Source organism: Melospiza georgiana, chromosome 15, assembly GCF_028018845.1.
Source record: "Melospiza georgiana isolate bMelGeo1 chromosome 15, bMelGeo1.pri, whole genome shotgun sequence".
NCBI classification, from domain to species: domain Eukaryota; kingdom Metazoa; phylum Chordata; class Aves; order Passeriformes; family Passerellidae; genus Melospiza; species Melospiza georgiana.
Window position 1 is genome coordinate 7,681,232 of NC_080444.1, and position 23,226 is coordinate 7,704,457.

At 42.3% G+C, this 23,226-nt stretch overlaps 1 protein-coding gene across 2 annotated transcripts in view; it reads left to right on the plus strand.

Moving 5' to 3' along the window:
- Positions 1-23,037, plus strand: part of RASGEF1C (RasGEF domain family member 1C) — a 68,207-nt gene extending 45,170 nt beyond the window's left edge. For both annotated transcript variants that reach the window (XM_058034684.1, XM_058034683.1), the window contains 10 exons: positions 3,609-3,821; positions 5,951-6,025; positions 9,365-9,460; positions 10,490-10,592; positions 10,693-10,772; positions 11,429-11,524; positions 16,372-16,467; positions 16,617-16,740; positions 18,730-18,802; positions 19,202-23,037. In XM_058034684.1, the coding sequence (XP_057890667.1) occupies positions 3,609-3,821; positions 5,951-6,025; positions 9,365-9,460; positions 10,490-10,592; positions 10,693-10,772; positions 11,429-11,524; positions 16,372-16,467; positions 16,617-16,740; positions 18,730-18,802; positions 19,202-19,226 (981 nt within the window). In that variant the 3' untranslated portion in view covers positions 19,227-23,037. The remainder of the gene's footprint in view (positions 1-3,608; positions 3,822-5,950; positions 6,026-9,364; positions 9,461-10,489; positions 10,593-10,692; positions 10,773-11,428; positions 11,525-16,371; positions 16,468-16,616; positions 16,741-18,729; positions 18,803-19,201) is intronic.
- Positions 23,038-23,226: the final 189 nt, after the last annotated feature.

Below are 23,226 nucleotides of genomic sequence, written 5' to 3' on the forward strand. Positions count from 1 at the left end.
GAGGACAGAAGGAATTAGCAGGGCTGCAGCACAGCAGAAATGAAATTGGGCCCTCCCATGCACATGAAATATGAATGGAAACAGCTGCTCTTGGACTGGGCTGGCAGCATGTCTGGCACTTCCAGGGGGCTCTAGGCCGGCGTGGATTGACTGCCTGGTCTGGGAGAGAAGGGGTAGGACAGGGAAGCTGTGAGACCCGGTGGAGGTGAAGGCAACAAAAAAAACCCAAAAAAACCCCAAAACAAAACAACAACAACAAAAAAAACCAAAAAACCAAAACAAAAACAAAAACAAAACAAACAAAAAACAAACAAACATACAAAAACAAACAAACAAACAAAAAAAACAAACCAAAGTGGCTGTAGTTCCATTAACCAGAGTAGTAGAATTCCCACAAGGAAAAGAGGCTTGGACTTGCTCCTGGCCAGCCACAGCAAAAGATGCCTTGCAGCCCCTCAGCATTGGGAGTGAGGGAAACCCGTGCAGACCCTCCAGAACTGTGTCCACAGTTTGTGTCCACCAAAGGGTGGAGAGCAGGGACTTAGCATGTGCTCTTTAACAGCAGTAGCTGCCCTGGTGAAGAATCACAAATGCTATAAATGAACTTTCTGCAAGCAAAGCAGGGGTTTATTTGCCTAACCTGAGCAGGCAGTGCCCACCTTTGCTCTGGAGCGTGCCCAGCTGTGTACAAATCCTTGTGGGTGTCCTGGGGGGCCTCAGACTACATTAGTTTCAAATCACTGTTTTTCAGATGTTACTAGGCACTGTAATTGCAAGTGATTATGCCTGAGCAAGATCAATAATTAATTTAAGAAACAGCTCATATCCTCCAAATGCAAATTTCCTTTAAGGGACAGCACAGAACAGTGATGGTGACCATTAGTTTTTTTGGAAGGAACTTGCTCCTATTGTGAACCACAGAAGTTAAAGACTGAAAGATTTGTGATGTCATCCAGTCCATGTAGGTCAGTGCAGGATTTTCCCCTGCAGTGTCTGCTCCTGTTCTTTGTAGAGTCCACTTTCTGAAGGCTGTGATGTGCTTATAAAGGTGTCCATGCTGAGAAGCATTTCTTAGTAAGTGCTGTGATTTGCATTTAGAGTTAGAAATTTTAATTAAAATTTGAGCTCCTAAGCCACCTGCTGAGGCCTGCTGTCTTCAGAGGAACTTTCCTAGTTAAGAACGAAACATTTTCTTTAAATATTAAACAGTTGTGTGCTTCTTTTGACTGTTAATGTGGCAGGGAAGTGAAATTGGTTGATAAGTCCAGCATGCAGCCCCTGGACAGTGGGGGGTCACTTTGTGGCAAGATAATTACCAGCACGTTGAAGGTAATGAACAATGTTGTTTTCAGTTAGTGGATGTGGTTTAAAGAAGGCAGGAAAGGCTTTTAGAAAGGCAAAAGCAGGATTTTTTAAAAAATTATTTAAATTTCTCTCTCACTATGCACAGAAAAGCTTTCTAAGCAAGGGTGCACCCAACTGATTTCCAGCGAGTCTCTTCAAGAGCTCTGATTTCTGTGTAATTGTTTGTGCCTTTTCAATGTGTCTCATTTTTTTCATTCTTTATTATGTGGTTGGCTTACCTGAGTCTTTCTTTACTGTTGTCTGTATCTATTTTTTTGTGCCATATTCCCTACAAAATTAGGTGAAACTAGATCTCTTGATAAAGATTTATTGAAAGACTTGCTAATATGCATGTCTTTCAAGCAATTTTATGCAGCTTTTTGTCCAAACTATGAAGAATTTGATACTGCTTAGACATGGCTGGTCCAAGATTTTTCATCTAAACTCCTTTTAGAAAGAGGAGCTGTGTTTCCAGCCAAGTCTTTTAGCCAGATGTTTTTTATTCATTAGAAGGTTTGGCTTTCAGTGCTGTCCCCCACTCCCAAAAAACTGAGTTTCCCATTTACAAAATAAGTTCACAAAATGCTAGAAATGTCAGATATTTGAGTTTTCAGTAAAAAATCCCACTGTGTTCACAGAGCTTAAAAAGCTGTGTAGAGATTTGCAAACACACCTGGATGTGAAACAGAGAAATATTTAGGTGGTGGTCAGTAGTTTGGGTCCAGAACAGTCTTTGTTAATCAAAAGTGTGACCATCTGTTGACATGAGGATTTACATGAAGAAGGCCTTTCTTGGAGCTAATATACATCAGTAACAGATAAAACCTGAAGGAGTGGGGTTTTCCTCAGTCAATTTTTACTTCACCTTTGAGATTTGATTCCAAACACATTGTGTGTTGCCATTGTCCCTCCTGCCTTCTGGGTACTTGCTTCATTTCAGACTTAGCAGCTGTTTTACAAAAGAGAGCCTGACTTATTCTGCTCATCTGGTGCATGTTCTAGCCCAGCTCGAGGGAGCATCTTCCTTAAGTGAAAGGAGAGCAATGTGAGTCCAAGAGAGCAGTGTGAAACCTTTTGTTAAAAAAGCTGCACCAAAGTTATGAAGTCTGGCAGAAGTTGAAGCACTTTGGACGTTCTAAAGGTCTCCAGCCTTTCCTACCCTGTCATGAAGACAGAGTAGATGTGAGAAGTTATTCTTCACTGTGAAGTAGGAGGAGGTGCTATCTCCAAGGTGCAGATTGGATTCTGTGCAGCTGAGAAGAGCACTGACTCTGGTTTCTGGTTCCTTGGAATGTGAATCCCTTAAAATGTGAATGCTGTCAATGCCTGACACTGAACACTATCTACAGCCGACAAAACTGAACACAAGGGCTGGATCTAACCATGGGATGACTTCCCAAAGGCTCACTTGAGCTGCATCCAGCTTGGGACACGGGTGTGTGCTGTTCTTTGTGGTGAGGCACAGTCTAGCCAAGGACATTTCCAGTTAACCTTACCCTTAGACCCACCCAACAGTTCTGTTATCTCAGTTTTGTGATGTCTGCATCTGTCAGTCATGAGCAGTTGAAGTAATTTCCTTCTGCCCATCCTCCATGGCCAGAGACTCCACTCATTGTCTGTAAAGAGTTGCTCCAGCTCTGAGAACAACCTGGGCAGGTTGGTAATGATGAGCCTGCTGAGCACATGGCTGTGCTTGGAATACAATATGAGCTTCCTTCAGTAGCAATTAACATTTGGATATTAAATACTCAAAGCTACACAATGCTCCAGCCACTCCAGCTGGGTAGCAAGCAGCTGCAAGCTTCTTCTGCATTCAGGTCAAAAGGATGGAGAAAATAGCATTAGAAACATTTCTTATTCCTAATAAACAAGAGGTGACAAAGCAGCATTAACAGGTAGAGTTTTCAGCCAAAATGCAGCTGACATAAAAGACAGGCACCAAAAGCTGCTGTGCTCCAGAAAGCTGCAGTAACTCATGTGGTAGCTTTGCCTCTCCTTTGAGCCTGATGTTGGCAGCAATCTGGAGTTTCAGTGCCAGCCCAACCCACCAGTCCTGCCTGCCTCTCCTCTTGACTGCAGTCTCTGTGTCCAGAGCACGGAATTGTAATTAAGCCAACTGGTTATTCTGAAATAGGCTTGTTGGAAATAAAATGGTAACCTGTTGCTGCCTTAGGAGTATTTTGCAGAAAGGAAAATTCAGCACAAAAACCCACTCCTATGTCAAGTTTTCTGGGTGGCTTATGTTTCTCTCCCTGTCTCTCCAGGCTTACTGGAAAAAGATGAATCAGCTTTTGCAAGCCCTGAATCAGAAGCTTGCAACCCTCAGCCATGGGCAAGAAGGGATTGTCAAGATCAGTACTGCTGTCTCTGATAAGCTGGTTGCCTTTAAAACTAAACCTCCATCAATTCAGAGAGAAATCCTGAGTGTCTGCAGTGACCCTTACACCCTGGCTCAGCAGCTGACACATGTGGAGCTGGTAAGTGGGAATGGTTCCCAACTTCTGCAGCCAGAGCTGTTATTTTAAGCCATCAGCTGCTAAGTATGCCAGACATAACCAAAAAATGTCTGCACTGCTGCAGCATATCCCATGTTGTATCAGCACTGCAGCAGGAGGCAGGGTTTGACAGGTTAAGAGATGCTTGGGAAGAAAATTATATATCAGTGTCCCTCTGCAGCTTGGAGCAGGTCACTGTGCTTCAGCTTGCTAATTTGTGAAATGAGAATCCTATCCTAGCAAAGTCAAGTCCGAGGAATGTCACTTTTATAAGGTGCTCAGAGCCTCACAAACTCTGCAGGTGCTATTGAAATGGTAATTTATAAATGGCTGGTCATTTATAAATTACCTTTATAAAAGGCTGGTCATTAAGCCTTTTATAAATTTGGAAGAAATTTTAGCAGTTCACATCCATTTCTGCAGACACACAAAGCTGTGTGTTGTCTGATGTGCCTTTCATTCTTCCCTTTGGGATTTTGTGCATGGGCATGCAAGGGTGTGCAGACACCACTCCCACAAATTCCTGCTGTTCCCCCTGTGCTGCAGTCTGCTCCCAAACAGGCTCTTGTGAGAAAAATTGCAGTGCTGGAGCCTTGGTTGTGCTGCACACCCTTCTGCCAGGGTCAGGTGCTCCCCGCAGAGCTCCTGGATGTGCACAGAGAACATAAAACATTGCTGCCATCTGCAGACCTCTCCTTGCTCTGGTGCCCTGCTGCCCGTCCTCCTTCCCTCTGCTCATCCTGCAGGGGAAGGGTGGAAAAACAAAACATGAAATGCACCGAGGACTGGAGTGAGTAGTAGGAAATCAGGAATTCAGATTTCTGAAGATAGTTTATATTCTGTTTGTCAAGAAGTGGAATGGATATTTTTCAGAACATGCAGCTTTGGCTCTCTTTCCTTTATATAACTTAAACCAGAAAGCAGAAGTCCTTTTGCATGGAGTTTTTCCTTGCTTTTTGTTTTTTCCTCTTCCACAGTGCAGCTGTCTTCCAAGGGGAAATTCCCTGTAACTGAGGCATCACTGCCTTTTTAAAACAGATGCAGCTAGATATTTTAATTCCACTGTACTGTAATCAATTCTCTCTACTTTCTTTTTCATTGCTATGTCTGATATATCAAGTGTTCTGCACTGAAACTGTCTGATGCTTATTTGTTAGTAAGAATTATTTGATACTTATTTAAAACAGTTATTGATTAGGAAGAGCCCTATACAGTTATCAGTATTTGGGTGAGAGGCCCAGAGAGAAAGCATAGGGCTAGACACAAAATTTTCCCTTGACCAGAATTACCATTAATTTTATTATTGCTTGAGTATTCTAAGTTTGGATTCCAAAATAAGTAAGAACTCCAAAATAACTCCTCTGAAACACTTTTGTGGCCTACAACCTACTGAGAATATTTATTTTTCTAATAAACACATTTAAGGAGAGTGGAAAACTTAGCAGGAAGGTTATTGTGTTGTTGGAGCTGCCACATTTTTTCAGGACCTGCTGGAGGTGGCCTCTCTTTTACTGAGAGAGATTTGGATACTTTATTTATTCTTTTGCTTAGTGCCTGGGACACTCTCCAGTGTAAGCAAAGCCTTTAATGTCATCCTCAGTGCCTTCCTTCCCCAGTGACCCAAAGCCATCACCTGAGGGTCAGTGCCATGAGCCAGGGCAGAGGCCTGGGTGGGCTCTGAGCAGTGGGATGCTGTGGGGTGCTGTGGGATGCTGTGGGATGCTGTGGACTCCAGATAAAAGCATCAGATAACAGCATTTTCTGCCATTGGAACACCTGGGGAACAATTTGGCTTTTGAGTGATGCTGGACCACAGCAGGTCTGAGGGAGCACCAAACAGAACTGATGTCTACTGGCTCCCTGTGCATCCAGCACAGTAGAGGGGACTCTTACTGTGGCTTGTCAGTATTTATTCTGATTTTCATCTTTCTGCTGACATAGTTCTAATTGTTGTTATGAATTTTAATGTCCAGTTAGTTGGCTGTGTACCAGCTCAGTGACACCACTCAGAGCTGACAGAAAATGATGCTGTTTTATCAAGAGAAACAGAAGATATTCTGGGCTTCTTTCTTATTTTTCCCTCTCTCTTCCCACTCCCCTACCCTCAACAGGAAAGACTGAGTCACATTGGACCTGAGGAGTTTGTGCAGGCATTTGTCCATAAGGACCCTCTGGATGGCACCAAGGTATGGTTTGGTTTCTCCACACACAAAGTGTCTCCTGTGACCACAGTTTGTGCAGTTGTGACAAGGTCCCCAAGAGCAGGGACACAGTCTGACGTGGGCCAGGCCAGTGGTGGCCTGTGTTGCCATGGCCAGGATGGGAACCTGCTGGCAGAGCTGACACTGGCAGGTCACTGCTGACACACTGGCCACCACCCTGCTGTGCTTTCAGGCTTGTTCCTGCCAGGCTCTTTGAGTGGGACAGATGCTTGTGGCTGTGCACAGCCAGGGAATGTCTGCTGCTCTGGTGGAGGGCTGAAGGATCTGGGTGTGATGTAATGGCCTCAGTGTGTGCCCAGACACCACAGCCATGAGTCACTGAGTCATGAATCAACTCTTCTCTCTCTACACAATAACCCAAAGCACCACAGGGAACAGAGTGCCTGATCAGGGCTTCATCCAAAGGCTGTGAAAGCCACTTGGAGTCTTTTCACTGATCCCACGGAGGTTTGAAGTAACATTTCAGTGAGTGCCTCAATAAGGAAAGAGGCTTCCAAGCTGGAGAGGGAGAGTCAGAGATTTCACATGCTGTCTGAAAAGAAAGGGTGGAAAATTCTTGCCCTGAAAATTCCCACTGAGATCATCAATGGCTGAATTTCCTCATTGGATCCTCAAAGGTATCAGGAAGACCTGTAGTGTTTGTAGTGCTGCACAAAGAGCACCAAAATAGCTTGTAATGTGTAAAGATGGATGGATGGATGGATGGATGGATGGATGGATGGATGGATGGATGGATGGATGGATGGATGGATGATGGATGGATGGATGGATGGATGGATGGATGGATGGATGGATGGATGGATGGATGAAACGTGCAACATTGGGCCCTTTCCTTCTTGTCTTGGACTTGTGGAGATTCTGCAGTTTGTTTCAGCATGAGGGAAACAGGCAGAGATGGAGTTCCAGGCATTCTGGGCATTGATCACATTCCTTAGAAAGGAGCTCAAAGGCAGCAAACGTGTGTCAGAAACACAAGTACCAAACCAGCCAGAGTGAGATTTCAGCCACCTGGGCTTCAGGTCAGCAAGGCTGATCACAGTGGGGGCAGTCTGGAGCTTTTCTACATGCTTTATGTGGTTGATTTAGCAAAGCTTCTGTGAGCATTGCACACAGAATCACAAAATAGTTTAGGTTGAAAAAGACCTCCAAGATCATTGACTCCAACCCTTAAACCAGCACTGCCAAGGCCACCGCCATACCATGTCCCCAGGTGCCACATCCATACATTTTTTGACCACCTCCAGGGATGGTGATTCCACCACTTTCCTGGGCAGCCTCTTCCAATGCCCACCTACCCTTTCAATTAAGAAATTTCTTCTAATATCTAATCTAAACCTCTTCTGGCACAACTTGAGGGCATTTCCTTTAGTCCTGCTGCTTGTTACTTGGGAGGAGAGGCCAGCCCTACAACCTCCTTCCATGGAGCTGTGGAGAGCAAGAAGGTTCCCCCTCTTTGTCTCCAAGCTGAGCTCCCTCAGCTGCTGAGATTTGTGCCCCATACCCTTCCCCAGCTCCTCTGCCCTTCTCTGGACACATCTTGGGACAAAGTAGCACAAACCTTATGTGGAGTCATATTCCCTGACCCATGGAGAACATCCCTGTCAGACACAGGGAGTTGGCTCAGGTCTGAATTCCCTCCAGCTGGAGATCATATTAAGCATCTTTCTTGCGTGAGGGCTTCAAAAGGCTTCACTTATGAATGTTTATCAAGCATTCTGAGCTGCAGATGGAAGATGCTTGGGAGGTGCTAAATATTGCTGCCATTTATAAAGCTTAGCCTTTAAAAAGCAGTCTGTCTCCACTTCACTGTTGCACATTTTTCACAAGTTTTGCATTATTAGCTGTGGCTCTTACGCCCTAGCACAGGACAGCAGTTCTGAGATGGAAATACTATTTTCAGAACAAAACCTGGGCTTTGTGTACTTTTTGCTGTAATAGGAAACAAGAAACAGAGCACATGAAAAGCAGCTGTTATGGTTAGACTGGGGCTGATGTGGGTTTCCTTTGGGTTTTTGATATTTACATGCTGCTTGCTAACATTTACTTTTGAGATGCTTTAAAAATACACTTTTATTGTGTTTGTAGTCTATTCATAAAGTGTCTCAGAATTTCAGTCCTGGTAGGCTTTGCTCCTCCATAGCATGGTACTGTGATTCTGTTCCTAAACACATCTGTATACAGAAACACAGGTGAATATTTTCTTTGAGTTACCTTGGGAATCATATTAAACCACATTTCCAAAGGGGTTCTTAGTCACTGATTTACCTTACATAATATGGGTGATCCCATTGGCATTATTGGATCTTTGCTTATGCACTATGATTTTCCTCTTAGTGGCATGTGTTTATGGTACCTCTGGGAAATGATGGGCCTAATAAAACAAAATCAGTATTCTCTGGTACCCTCTAGTGGATGTTCCTGAATGTTCAGGCAAATCTCTTGAACTTAAGAGAGCTGAGTGTCCTACATGGATTGTCTAAGAGTTTAAAGCTGGGCAAAGCACTAGAATTCTTACAATCCCGAGCAACATTTTCAGACTGTGTGAACTGCCCTATCACTCCTCTGAAGTCAAATTTTCTGTTGATGACAAAGGAACTGGAAAAATTCAGCCAAGTATCTGCTCACATAGCCTGTATCAGTTATGGGAATTTATGTTAAGTTTTATATAAATAAGTGAAAAATATGCTTCTTGTAATGGCTGTTATCAGTGAAGTGCCTCTGGCATGGGAGTGACCTGTTCAAACACAGCCATTCAGGCAGAGCTGGTTGCTAAGAACCTGTTTCTCTGAAAACTCACTAAGGAAAATAGTGGGTTTTCTTCATAAAAAAATCAACGAGAACTGTGTTTTCTCTTGTTTATCTGTTGTACACTTCACTAAATTCTGATCCCTCCCCTGCAGAAAAGGGCTGTGGGGGATTTTATTTACTGAGGTGGAGGAAATCCTGGAATCAAAGTCACAAAGAGAGCTTGCTGTGGAAGACTGTGCCTGTCTTATTTTGTCTGCACGTCCTTGCTGATGTCAGAATCCTGCAATGCCTCAGCTGTTTGTATCCCAGTGAACAAGGGCCAGTGCAGGCTCTCAGTGAACACTTGCTGCAGGCAAAATGGGGCTGTTTTGTGGACACCAGAGTGAATTGTACAGTGTGACACACACAGGATTTTTAAAAGGGACCCTTAAATGCACTGTCTACCATGAACAAGAGAGAGATGTGGCCACTAATTAACTTTGTGCAGTATTTATCTTAGTGATCAGGTCACTGACTGGAACACAGTTATATTTTCTGTGCTTTTTTTCCCCCCAGACTTGTTTCAGTGAGCAGAAGAAGACAAGTAACCTTGAGGCCTATGTGAAATGGTTCAATAGACTCTGCTACCTGGTAGCAACAGAAATTTGCATGGTAAGTTACAAGTATGTGCCACATTTTACCACATACCTGAAGTACCACTCTGAGATTTTATATTAATAAGCAATCCTGGGGATTTATTTCTTGCGACCCAGCTAAGCATCTGATGGTAAGTTTTAGTAGTGTTGCACTTGCAGAAGAGACCTGATAAATGACAAACATATTGCAAAACAGAGGTGGTGGCACACAGGGGAATGCACTGTTCTCTTGATGTAGTAGGAGCACAGTGTGGAATAATGAACCCTGCAGGGAAAAAGAGAGGGAAAAAATGCCTTGAGTTATCCTGTGAGATTTCTGCCAGCAAAGATTCTAGCAGAGCCCTATTTGTTATCTGTCATCCTAAAGATCTGCTGTGTGTGTGAATTCCCACTGCACAGCTCTCTGTCCTGCTGCCCATTAGTGTGGCTGTGGCTGTTGTTTCTTAACTTGTAGTGGTTTTAGTTTGCTTAACTTGGTCCCATCAAAATCAAATTCATGTTTTTCTCTTTGGAAAGGGAATGAAAGGGAGGAATACTAATAGTTGAAAGAGCCTAGATAGCCTGTGACACATAAGAATTGCCATTTGAAGATCACCTTTGGAATCACAAGTTAGGGTGATTCCAGTCCAATTAAAATGTGTATTTAAAATGCTTTCATTTGGTGTGGCCTATTGCTAAAGGGACAGGAGAGGGGAAAGGGATTAATGCAATGAAACAAGGTTTTTCTGAGACAAAGGTGCTGCTGGTACAGGGGTGTGAAATCCTGCCCTTGGGGAAGTCTGTGCTGATGAACCCATGCACTGAGACAGTCACTGGGGCTGGGAATTGCTGTGAATTTCTTCTGTGTCACTGCAGTGAAAGCTTTGATTTCAGAGGCTGCCAGTCACCAGCATCCCCTGGATTGCTGGAACAGAATTAGGGCCAGTGACTGAAAGCAGATGGCCCAGGCTGTGCATGAAGCCACACTATGCATGGAACAAATGCTTAGGATGACCTCCAATTCTGCATATGCTCATTACAGAGACTCATTTATTTTAATTTACAGCCTGCAAAAAAGAAACAGCGAGCACAAGTCATCGAATTCTTCATCGACGTTGCCCGAGAGTGCTTTAACATAGGGAATTTTAATTCACTGATGGCAATCATTTGTAAGTACAGCTTCTAACCAGGTCCTCCATCAGCTGTCACAGCTGAAAAAGCAAACCCAGCTCTTATCAATGGCTCTGTTTTTTTCTCTCTCACTCATAGCTGGAATGAATATGAGTCCAGTTTCCAGGCTAAAGAAGACTTGGTCAAAAGTGAAAACAGCCAAATTTTTCATTCTGGAGGTAAAAAAAACAATTAAATTCCTGATGCACTGCTTTAATTATAGTCAGGATATTTTTGTTTGGGAATTTTACATTGTTATCCAGGTGAGAGATGTATGGAGACATATTCCACAGGCAGAGAGCCTGATTCTAAGCTGAAATATGTGAGGGGTAGTGAGGAGGGTGTAAAGCTGATGATATGTAAAGGGAATTCAGAGTACTCAAATAAATAAAAGGAATTAAAATAACCCCAAAGTATGAACCTATATGCACACCACAGTGCTTCTACTGATGCATGTTTTGTTTGGCCATGGGCACAATGCTGAATGTAAAGCTCCCAATCTATACCTTGGAGGTTGAGTGAAGACTCCACAATATTTTTCATTGAGAATTGCAGGATTTGGCACACACAGAATGTGAAGTGCTCATTCTTCACATAAAAGCTCAGTAAGCTGTCAGTAGAAATATCAAAGGTATAAACAGGTCATGGCCATGGGCTGTAGACCTCTCATTGCATCCTTGGGGCTCTGCAGGCATGTGGATTTTGAAATGTACATTTTGAAGATGGAGGCTCTGCTCTGCTCATGGTTTGCTACAACTGAGTGTAAAATTGTCTTTAGAGGGCCCAGGCTATTTTCTAACCCAGGCTATTTTTCTGTGTTGTTTTGTGCATGTAGCACCAGATGGACCCCACTGGAAACTTCTACAACTACAGGACAGCGCTGCGGGGGGCTGCCCACAGGTCCCTCACTGCTCACAGCAACAGGGAGAAGGTGGGTGTGAGCACAGCCCATCCATCCCTCCCCACAGGGCTGGGTATAGGGTTTGCAGTGAAACCCCAATGAAGGGGGAAATGATGAGGAGGTCTCCATCTTATCAGAAGTCTAATTAATTACTTTATTATACTATATTATTCTATACTATATTACATTATATTTCTTTACATCTAAACTGAATCTGCCAAGCACTCCACTGCACAGCATCTCGTGACTGTCAGCCAACAGTCCTGACACACACACACCTGGATTCACGTGGTCAGTGAATCAAAACACACCAGAATCCAATTATCAATATCCTTCAGGTAAACAGTCTTCTACAATGCATTCCGTTTGTGCACAAACATAGGTGCTGTAAATGAGATAAGAATTGTTTTTTCTTTCTCTGAGAATGTGAAACTCAGAAATATTCTTGGGAAGAATTGTGTCTTGCTTTTCTCTGAGAAGAGAAATGTGGTTTCAGTGGGGTGCATTTCTGCTGGGAGTCAGTGGCTCCAACACTTGATGCAGATGCTCTCCTCCCTTCCATGGGTCACCACTGCAAGGCCTGTGTGCTTCAAGAAATGTAAAACGTGTTGGGGGGGAAGTGATTGAAAGAGTCTGGATAGGATCAAAGCAAATCTTTGTGGACTCGCTGTCAGACATTGGGAGGATTAGCGAGGGCAGGACACACACCATGGAGAAGTTTGTTGCAAATGTCTCTACATCCCTGGAAAATTCACAATGTCTAGATTGATAAACCTGATGGAACGGGTATTCCAGACTGAAACGACTTTTATTTTGGTGATGGAGCAGGAGCCTGGCAGAGGCAGGTGGAGCTGTGCTTTGTTAAACTGTGCCCCAGGCTCTGGCACAGAAGCACCCATTGTGTGATGTGTGAGGTGAGATGGAGAGCAAAGGGCACAGCAGTGGAGGCGAGGTGGGTCTCCATTTACATTGGGGAAAGATGATTTATCACAAGTCCTGCAAGGGAGTCTAGTCTAAATCCATTGCAGCAAATTTGGGGTGATATTCTGTCCTTGTGAATTTTCATTTCATGTGGCTGTTGCTGCCATCTCAGTGAGCAAGAACTGAAGTGTTTTATCAAGTGTTCATGGCAGATGTGGAGCTTTCTGACATGTCACTGATGCTGCAAAAATCAGATTGGCAAGGTGTTAGAGTATAGGATCCTCCTGGTTTGTGCCCCAGTATGTTTCTTGTTAATTTTCTTATTCCTCCATTCAATTCTTTATTTTTTGGTATGTGAAAAAAGGTTTGTGTTTTACACTGCAATTGCCCATAGTCATAAATGGGTAATCTCTGCACTAAGCATGGCAGAGCTAAAGTAGATGCTGCATGAACAAGCACAATATGGAATTTAGTATTCATTCACTAGAGGAGCCCAGCCAGATGCTAATCTCACACCCCTGTAAATTTGATGTAAATCTGCTGAAGCTAATGGAATCTCACAGCATTTACAGTGAAATGAGATCAGCATCTGGTGGCAGGCTGACTCAGCTGCAATGGGAGTGCACTGAAAAGCACTTCTCTATGCAAAGGAGGGATCATTTGGATGTGTGTGACTGGAAAAGCAATTCTTTCAACTCTCACACACTGCAGTAAGGACCTGTCAGTCTGAGATGCTTTTGCAGTTTAGCTCTTCTGCAGCCATCATAGATATTCAAACCAGTTGCTTTATTGTTTGACCTAATTTCCTGTGAAGTTAGCAATCTCTGTCATATCTCTACCCCCAGCTGGGTAATACTGATGGCAGAGAGGTTATTAGACTGAAAGGAATCTATTTTACATCATAAAAAGCCCATATTCTGTTTTCCTTGTGTAGACAACCTTAGTTGAGGAAAATGCTCCAGGATATGATTTGGTAGCTGCTCATACTGGGTATTTTACAGTGTCAGATTACAGCAGATCATGTAATGCTTTCTGTAGGATTAAGGAATTTTGTTTCTTTTTATAAGCAAGACCATAATTTATTTGTTTTAATGAACCTGAACACATCCAAAAAAAACATGATGACTTCTTTTTGATAGATGTTATATTGTTTCTTGGCAAACTCATAGCAAAGCTCACTCTGAAGAAAATTTTTATCTTCAAACTGAGTTGTGCTTGCAGAGGAGTGTACTGGTTAGTAAGCAAATCTGGTTTTGTCTGTGCAGTCAAATGACCTATGACAGCTCCAAAATGAAGTCATTCCACTGGGAAACTCTGCCTTGTACTCATGGCATAGCTCTGGCTTTGAAATGTTGGGAGTGTGTACAGCACAGCACTGTGTGTTGCTGCTGTCTGATACCGTGGAGCAAGAACAAGTCAGATCTCATTAACTGTCTTCTTTCTGCAGGAGGCAATTGTCCTTCAGCATGTGGGTGGGTTGGATGGCATGGAAGGGGGATAAAAAGGGAGAGAAATATGAGTTTCTGGCACCAACCCAGGTTTTATGCTAGCAAAGTGCCTGGAGTGAAGCCAGTGTTAGACTATAATTGCAACCACTTTTGTTGCTTTTCCTACAGAAATTTGGAAAGCAAAACATACAGGGTAATATATTTTTATTAGGAAAATAAATGGTGACCAAAATACAGCAATTCCATGGAAATGTGTAGAGAATTCATATCCTTGGGTATGTCTTTTAGCACCTTTTGGATGGGATGAGAACAAGCTCTGCCATATTCTGAGCTGACTGGGGGCTCTGCAGCTGCATTACCCTGGCATCCAGCCCACATTTGTGTACCTTTCCTCTCAGCAAGGCTTTTCCTTCATGTTTAGTACCACTAATGGTGCTGACCTTTCTCCCAGGCAGTGGAGCAGACAGAACAAGCTCACATCTGCCTGCAAAAAAATATGTAGACAGAACCTGGCAGTGATTTCTAGCTGGGGATCAGTGTCTGGCTCCAGCTCTCTGTATCTTCCCTTTGTATATACCTTTTGAGACCACACTGGTTACAGAGTCATCATCATTTTTGGTAGAAAACAAACAACACAGAGTAAGATGTATTCTTTACTCCAGGTTGATGATCTAGTTTGGGTAATATGAAAATAAATCCTGAAATACATTTAGTTCAGTTTGACTAGAAATGGTTCCACCCGATTCTAATAGGAGGGCTCAGCATTTTGGGAGGAAAAGGCTGTGCTTTGTTTTCATTCCTGAGTTTTATCAGTGGAAAGTATCAGGATAAGTATCCAGTGGCTCTTGGGGCATCAGTCCAGGCTTTTTTATGGCTGTTTGCAGTGACATTACAGAGTTTATCTGTGGCTGTCCCATGAGAAAGCCAGCAGAATGCAGATCTTTAAAAGTTTACTGAATGTGGTAATTTAGCTAGAACAGAAATTGGCTTTCATTTTCACAACACACAGTGGCAGTAGCTTATGGACTCCTTGCCTCAGTGTTTTCACTTCTATGGCTTGTTCACCCTCACTGGAGCATCACAGCACTGTAGCATCCATGTAGACTGGAAAATAACAGCTGCCAATCCTGTTCTGGGTCCATTTCATATCCTGTTACAGCTGATGTACAGCATGAGGTGGAATAACATTAATGAGATGGAATAACATTAAATACTTAACTAAGGATTGCTCTCTTGGCTGTTCTTGCTTATAATGAGGGCTCTTTAGCTTTGGTGCTGCTTAACAAGCTCCAGCTCAGTTAATATACAAACAGAGCAGCGGAAATATTTGGGCACTGCCATGCAGTGTGTTTGCATTTGTGTTCATGCTGGTTAAGTTTGTACTTGGTGGTTTAAAAGACAGACATTGCTGCCACAGGAAAATGCTCACAGGGGCAGCTGCTGACCTTCAGCTCAAACCCCCCAGGCAGCCTTTTGCTGCCCCAGTGTCACTGCTGGAGAGGTGTACAGACTGAGGTTTGACTGTCAGCCTTCATGGACTGGTCCTTTGTGTTATCTTTCTTTTCCCTTTGAGCTGTGAGACAAAGGACCCTGAGAGAGTCTGCTTCACTCTGCATTTCTGCTGAGGTTGAGGATGCACTTCAGGAGCACTGCTACTGCTTCCTGCTGTAGAACATCTGGCATAAAATTTATTATCCCTGCTTGTTATTCCATCAATTTCAATAGTCCTACCCAGACTTCTTTTATAGCAAATTATGACCCAACTCTGATGGGTATGGGGGAAGGCTTGGGTCACTGCTAAATGCCACTCTGCCCTGGATGATGGTCAGGGCTAGTTTTGGGAACTACAGTGGTCTCTCTGGCTACTGTTAGCAGTTTCCTGTCAACCAGCTTAATATTTTCAATCCTGTTGTCTGCAGGTTAATTTGGAGAAGCAGGTTGTACTAATCAGGCACCAGGAAGGAAATTATATGCCTCAAGAGGTAGCTGTGCATGGAGGTGTTGAAAATGAAGGAGCTCCTGATTAACTGTTTGTAGACAAGTCCTTGCTCACCAAATTTTAGGCTGTCTTTCCTTGTCCTTGGTTCTTTGGTGCCCACCTGTGTTTAAATAGATCCATTTTTGTGTTCAACATCTCTGCTTATAAGGACACAACAGGAAAGGGAAGAGTTCTGCAGTGTTATTTTGCTCTTTGCTGTTTGATGTTGTCATCAGACAGTGATGTTGTTGGTAATAAATGGGGCTTTTAGCACTTTCTTAGTCATGTTATTGTGCTCAGTGAACATTGTGTTCAGTTCACTTTCATCTCAGCATACACTCTCCTGGTGGCTGAAGGTCTCTCTAGACACTGCTGCCCTTTTGCTGGCCTGTAGCTGTACTGCTTTTCAAGTGCACAGCACACTGAAAAGTTAATACTTCTTTATTCTTCTCTCTCCCAATTGAGTTGTTCTTTCATGCAGAGAAAATACTGAACTGAAAAGATAATGGTATTGTCATTTCTCTCCACAGATTGTGATCCCCTTCTTCAGCCTATTGATCAAAGACATTTATTTTTTGAATGAGGGATGTGCTAATCGCCTTCCAAATGGACATGTCAACTTTGAAGTAAGATCTGAAAAATGTTTTTACCTATCCCATTCTGATAGCTGAGGGACTATCTGAGACTATTAGCCTGCAATTTTCAGTGCAGACCATCAAACACTGAATATGAGGTAATATTACTATATCTGAGTGGAATGATTTTATGTTTACAGAAATTCCTGGAACTGGCTAAGCAAGTAGGAGAATTTATAACATGGAAACAAGTGGAGTGTCCATTTGAGCAAGACCCTAACATCATCCACTACTTGCACACTGCTCCCATTTTTACTGAAGATGGTAAGACTCTGTACAATCACTTATCACTGAAAAGGTCTCACTTCATCACTGCTAATTAACGCCCTGATCCATGCTTTGGTGATCTCTCTCACTGTCCCAGCTGTTTCCTGGCTTTCCTGCCAAACAGCTTGTTTATGCCCAGTCTATCAATGTTTTTGCAAACACAGCCTTCTAGCACATGAAGCTGCTGCCTGATGGCTTTTCTCTTGTCTCTAGCTTCTCTATAAGGCACTATCTAGGAAGCTGCCATTGTGGCCTTATTTTTTTAATCATGAATTGAGGCCACACAGGCCTGTCATGGGCTCCCGTGAATGTCAGCTGTCCCTTAGCCACTCATTGTGTGATTGATGGAACCAGAGCTAATCCCTCTCACAAACCAATGCTGTCATCTCTTCAGCAAACACAGCTCAGGGCCATGGAGCCCAGCTGACCTCCTCCTCTACAGCAATGACATGTTATACACAGAAAAGAATTTTTAAGAAAATCTTTTCTATTCATTTCAGCTGTAGCTATGAAAGCTGTTCTGAAATTATTTCTCGTCCTTTTATGCATTTCTGTCCTCGTCAGTTTGGTATCAGCATGTCAGTGTGTTGGTTTGTGTCAGCTGCCTCTCATGCTACCTTGTCACGCACAGAATTGTCTGTAGCAACCTTCCCAGAAGCTATTCTGGTGATGGGTTTATTTCTTCTTCATTCCATAGGCAATTTTCTGTACTAATCCAAGGTAATCAGACCAGACAGCTTTTATTTCATAGAATACTTCAGAAAGCAAAGTACTGCTTCTAAAATCCTGCCTAAATCTTAAGAATGTCTGCCAAAATAGAATAATTAATATGATTAATATGTATCAAAAGGAGATAGAATGAAGGCATTTCTTCTTGATTTAGGCTCTAAAGGGACAGAAAATGAAAGTCAGGGTAAAAGTATAGTTCTCAGACTACTGGACTAAAAAAGAGTGACCTCAACCCACTAATTGTATGTAGATTTTCTCCCTCATGTCCTCCCTATATTCATGCTGCTTTTGTGAAATGCCCTTTGCAGAAGCCACAGGAAACCTCCCCCCTTACCCAGGGGCAGTGCAGAGTAGAAAGAACTGCCCTGAATGAAAGGTGGGAAGAGATCTGAGGGAGATTCAGCAGTGAAATGCAGCTGTACTGTGCTTGTCATGATGTGGAGGAATGGTCAACACTTGAATATTAAAAGACAATGCATTTGTAGCACAGACTTGAATGGTGAGATGGTTCCAGCAGGAAAGAAAAAAGGCATCATGAAGCAGTCAAATGAGGAAATGTGTGTGAACACAAATTACAGCCTGTGATTCTATGAAGACAGTGAGATATTATTGCACTGTCAGCTTTGCAGAGGAGACTCTACAATCTAGACTCATTTTTCTGTCATAAAATACATTCTACAGTATAAGGATTTGCAGAGGGAACAAAAGAACAGATTTATTTTCTTTCACTGCATTCCTTCTCTGGTTTCTGTAACTCACTTTTACCTTGACAGTATTGTGTATGCATTTAAGATACCATGTTCCCATAAGCTTTAAAAAGATTGAGGAACATAAAGTTGTGTTATGTGATGAGAATATCCTTAGTTTTTGAAAGCTTATGTGTTTAGGTGTCAGCTCTCACTGTGTCTTTTTTAAAGTTCATGTAACTCTTGAGTAGCAGTGCTGTGATGGAGGAAATGGGCCCAGATCTCTTTATGCAAAACCAGAGACCATTAAGCTGCTTAATATTGTAGTGAGAAGGTGATGCTAACATATTTTAACTCTGGGCTCCTTTACTGTTCCATCAAAATTAACTAACAGCTTTGCAAGGTAGACCTGTGAGCTAATAAACATGAGTGTCCCACTGATCACCAGCTACCCGAGGGACCATGAAGTTTTACAGTTTCTCTTTCTATGTGGTACAAAAGGATGTACAAGAATGCAAAGGGATGGGGGTTCCTGATGCTATTGGAAATAACATATATTTACTGATTCCAGGTTTGTATCTGGCTTCCTATGAAAGTGAAAGTCCGGAGAACCAGACGGAAAAGGACAGGTGGAAATCCTTAAGGTAAACTCACATTTTATCAGCTCATTTCTAAAATACCTCCAAACAGCTGCTCTGATACTTCGTTAAATCTTGTGAAGTGCAGATGTTTAAGCTGTAACCCCTGAGTGAGGTCTCTTCCATTTAAAACTAATTTGCAGAGCTAAGGCTGCACTGATAAAAGCTCATTTTAATCTCAAATTATCCTCCCTGTAAAGAATACCCTCAGCTTCCTGTACCCATGCCCAAGCCTGATGCAGATGAAGAATGCTCCAGGTCAACTGGATCTTCCAAGAGTTTACAACTTTTCTAAGAGTTGTGAAATGGTTTGATATAAATGAGAACATGAGGAGAGTGATTAAAACAACCCAAACCTTTAAATTTGCTTATTTAAAAAACTATCCTTATGTTTTACTTTTACAGATCCACCATTTTAGGAAAGACTTGAAGATTGAGAGATTATTGCAGTAGGTCAAGGAAAAGAAATCCGCAAACATTTTGCACTACTGATTCCAAAGATGCCTGTTTGGGATTTAGACAATTTCTTTTGTTTGAGTTTTTTTGTTGGGTTTTTTTGACTGCCTAACATGATGGATGAACTGGATTCATCCACTGAAATCAACAGAACTGTGTGCACAATGATGCTTTTCTAACTATGAGACAGAGAGAGGAAGGACAAACAGACTATTTGTGGCTGTGCCCAAACTGCATCAGGATCACTGTAATTTTGCCTCTGAAGGAAAATGCAAGAAAACCAGAGCAGGGAGAATCATGGTACTGCAACAGAGAATGGAAAAGTATAAAAAAGGAAAGCAAAAATACACAAGAGTATTTCAGAAGCAGGTGCTTCAGACAGCAGTTCTTTAAACCTTTGAGGATTGTAAAATTAAATCAAAGACAGACAACAGCAATCTGGTTAATTGCTGAATGAAGAAAAAAAGAACTTAACCTTGCATCAGCAGTCCCCCAGCCTTGTTGAACAAAGCACTGACTGCTGTAGGTTGGAGCGTGCAGGGATGAGGACTGACACTGCTCACACACCCGTCTGTCACACATAGGCCACATCAGCATGGGAACATTGTCCTGACCCCATGGATTTTTACAGAACAGCCTGGAGTGTGACTCTTGCTTAGTTCATCTTCCCACCGCTGTTGTTGCTTTCCTTACTGTGAATCTGGGCCGGTCTAAGGAGGGCGCAGAGGGTTGATGGTGCTGCTTGAAGAAACCCCCACCACTCCTGAGGTTGAATGAAGAAGCAAATGACTCTGGACTCAACTTACCTCTATTTAATGTATGTAGTGTATTCCCTAAAGTTATTGATGCTGAGTTGCATCTTTTAAGGGGTTTTATCACACTCAAAGAAAAAAGGTACTGCATTACCATTTCTATGGGGTTCCAATTAACACAGTACTGTTTATTTTGTAACATGATACTTAGGAGGATGGGGGTTAATTGCTCTGAACTTGGGAACTACATGGTATGCTTTAAGGAGACAAAGGGTTTCAGACTGGAATGAATGCACTAAAGAATTTGTCATTCATGAACAGATAACCATTTTTGTCTTTTTTAATTTTAGGATGTAAAATTCACAGTTTCCTTACAGATAACATGAAATAGGGACAATGTCTTGTGTTTAAAGCTGTACAATAATCAAGGTGCTACTGTAATAGATATATTAAATGATAATGAACTATATTAGATTCAAAACTAAGCCCTAACAGTAGACTTATTGTTTGTGTGTGGAATGAATGTTCCTAACTGCCCCAGAAAAAAAAAATCTCAAAAAGCTTAAATGAAACCTCAATGCCACATCATACTGAACTTTGCATTTTTATTACTGACTTGGTGCTACCTTTGCAGATATTCCAGTCCTTCTCTCCCTACAACAGAAGGATGTAACCCTTTTTCTGAAATCAGTAATAATTTTATTTCAGCACAGAGTGATTCCAAGTGACTGTGGTGTTTTGAAAAATTAGGGTAATCACAAAACCTGGCTGTGTTGGCCTCTGCAGCCAGAAAACTGGAACTGCTCCTGCCCTCTGCCAGGCCTCAAAGCTGTCCATGCCTGAGTGAGCTGTTGACCCGGGGGCATGGGCAGGCTGGTGTTTGAGGGCAGCAGCCTGGGAATGCCCTGTGTGGTGCACTCCAGGTTGGATGTGTCTGCAGAGCAGCTCTGTGCTGGGTTATGGGAGCCCAGTCTGGCTCACTGAATCCTCTTGTGCTTGCTGACCTGAGCAGGATGGATTCTTCTGGATTTGCAAACAGGGCTTGAGGCAGAACTTCAGGTCTCCTTTTCCTGTAGATCTGCACATGAATTCAGATGGGGGGACATAAAACTCTAATGTGTTTATTACAGCTTTCTATGGAAGAACTGAGGATGTAAGGATGGTACAGCATCATTGCAGCCATGGAATGATGACTGTTCTGCTGATACTGTGAATCTGCTGTTTGTTAATTTTTGTACATGAGCTGAGAGCTGTACAGAGGAAATATACATATATAGCTCTTCCTTCAGGCAGAACCATTTCCAAAATGAAGCCATTAAAAGCCTGTTAAATTTCAGATGAATCCAGAGCAATAACCATAAACGTATCTACAACAATGCTAATGTTTAAATGTGTTTCCTAAATGATAATTTTTTCTTCCAATCTGCATATTTTTAACAGGCACAGTGTGACTTCACAGTGGAAATATGGGGTTTTTGCTTATCTGAAACCCAGTGCAGGTGGATGGGCCCTTTCTTAAAACCTGCTTTTTAAAATTCAAATCCTCACTCCTTTTCTAATGAGCCACTAGAGGTTGGTACAGATGAGATTAAAACCTGTGACAATTAATTAAAATATGATTTCTCTATATAATTCCTTATATTTTGGGGCACCTTCCATGAATTTGGGCAATTGTGCAAGTACAAGTTAAAGTAGATCTCCTAAAGTTTATCAATGTTGCAAACTAAACCGCTTTTGTAGTCCAAAACTTTCAGACCTCAGTGCTTAAAATGGAAGCATAAAGGTCAGATCTAGGTGGGTATTAAGGGCTTAGTGGGAGTGTCAGAAGCACTAAATTATTCTTAAGCTTTTATGTAGTCACACATTTAAAAGGTCTTTTTTCAGAGGTGCTAAACATCCTCATCTCTTGGGGTGTAGTGAAGCAATTATTGCTTTATAGATGTGCATGGCACATTAATCTGTAGTGTTTGATCTCCAGAGACATTCACTGCTCTTTGCAAAATGTCTTGGAGATGAGAGTACAAAACAAAATGAGTTTAAAAAACGGACTTCAGGAGACATAGCTTGTCTTCACAGAATTTTGTAGCTGAATCCTTTTTAAACAGAAACAATGTAAGCCTTAAGTTGCAGCTGTCAGTGGCATTTCTAATCAATCTGTGGCCTAACCAGGGTGAACAGCTCCTGGCAGGAGTGGGGTTAGAGCCTTGCTTCACCAACAAGCACCAGTACAGCTGAAAACAAAGAATGACAACTTGGGCAATAAATTTATCCTAAAAATGTATTAATATTACATGAAAATGAGAACATGTACGTGTCTAGTATCTATTTTTCTTGCTATAAAGGCATAAAGAACTCCTGCCATGCTGAAAGGAAAGGATCACTTCCCACTAGGCACTAAACCACTCTAAGGTGTGCAGTCATTAGACCAACATCTAGACAAGTTACTTGTAGTAATGTTGTGGCTTTCTAATTCTGTTTCTTTGGGTGGATTCACTCCCTGGCAGCTGCTTGAACTAATGCTACACAGAGAGCAGAACAAAGCTAGACCTGTAGGTCTGCAGTGTTGGTATCAAACCCTAAGCTGGTAAGATGTGAATATGGCGCAGTCCTGCAGAAGCATTAACTTAGTTTCTGGTATACAGCAGTATTTTAGAAGACCCAAACACATGAAATCACTTCTGCATCTCTTCCAGTGTAATCACAATGGTAGCAAAAGTCTCATTTTTCCATGTCTTGAGTGTGCCATCCTGCAATGCAGGGATAGGTGTAAAGCTCAGTGTAAAGCAAGGAGGGAATTGTGTGCCTTGAGCTTCTGTGAAGTCAGTAGATGAACTTGCTCAATGCCTTTTGAAAGACACTTAATTGTATACAGTGTTGCCCTCAATTTCACATCCACATTGATCACATTGCCAAATCAAAGGTGCATGGATATAGGGCAGCTGGGCACAACTAAATTTTCAGGGCAGAAACTCAAAATGAGTCAAGCATCAAGCATCCTGTGCCCCAGAGTACCCCAATTAGACTTCATTGTTCCCCCTCTTAGGCAATCCCATGTGGATAGAGCAAACTGTGATCTCAGATTCTGCTAAGATGTCACTTTAAAAAAGTGTGGACAGCTGCTAAAGCACTTCAAATAAGAAACAAATTAAATGCAGAGATATTTTTCTGAGCTCAAGAATACTTTATGATGTGGTCAGTGGTGATAAGATAATCACTCATTTA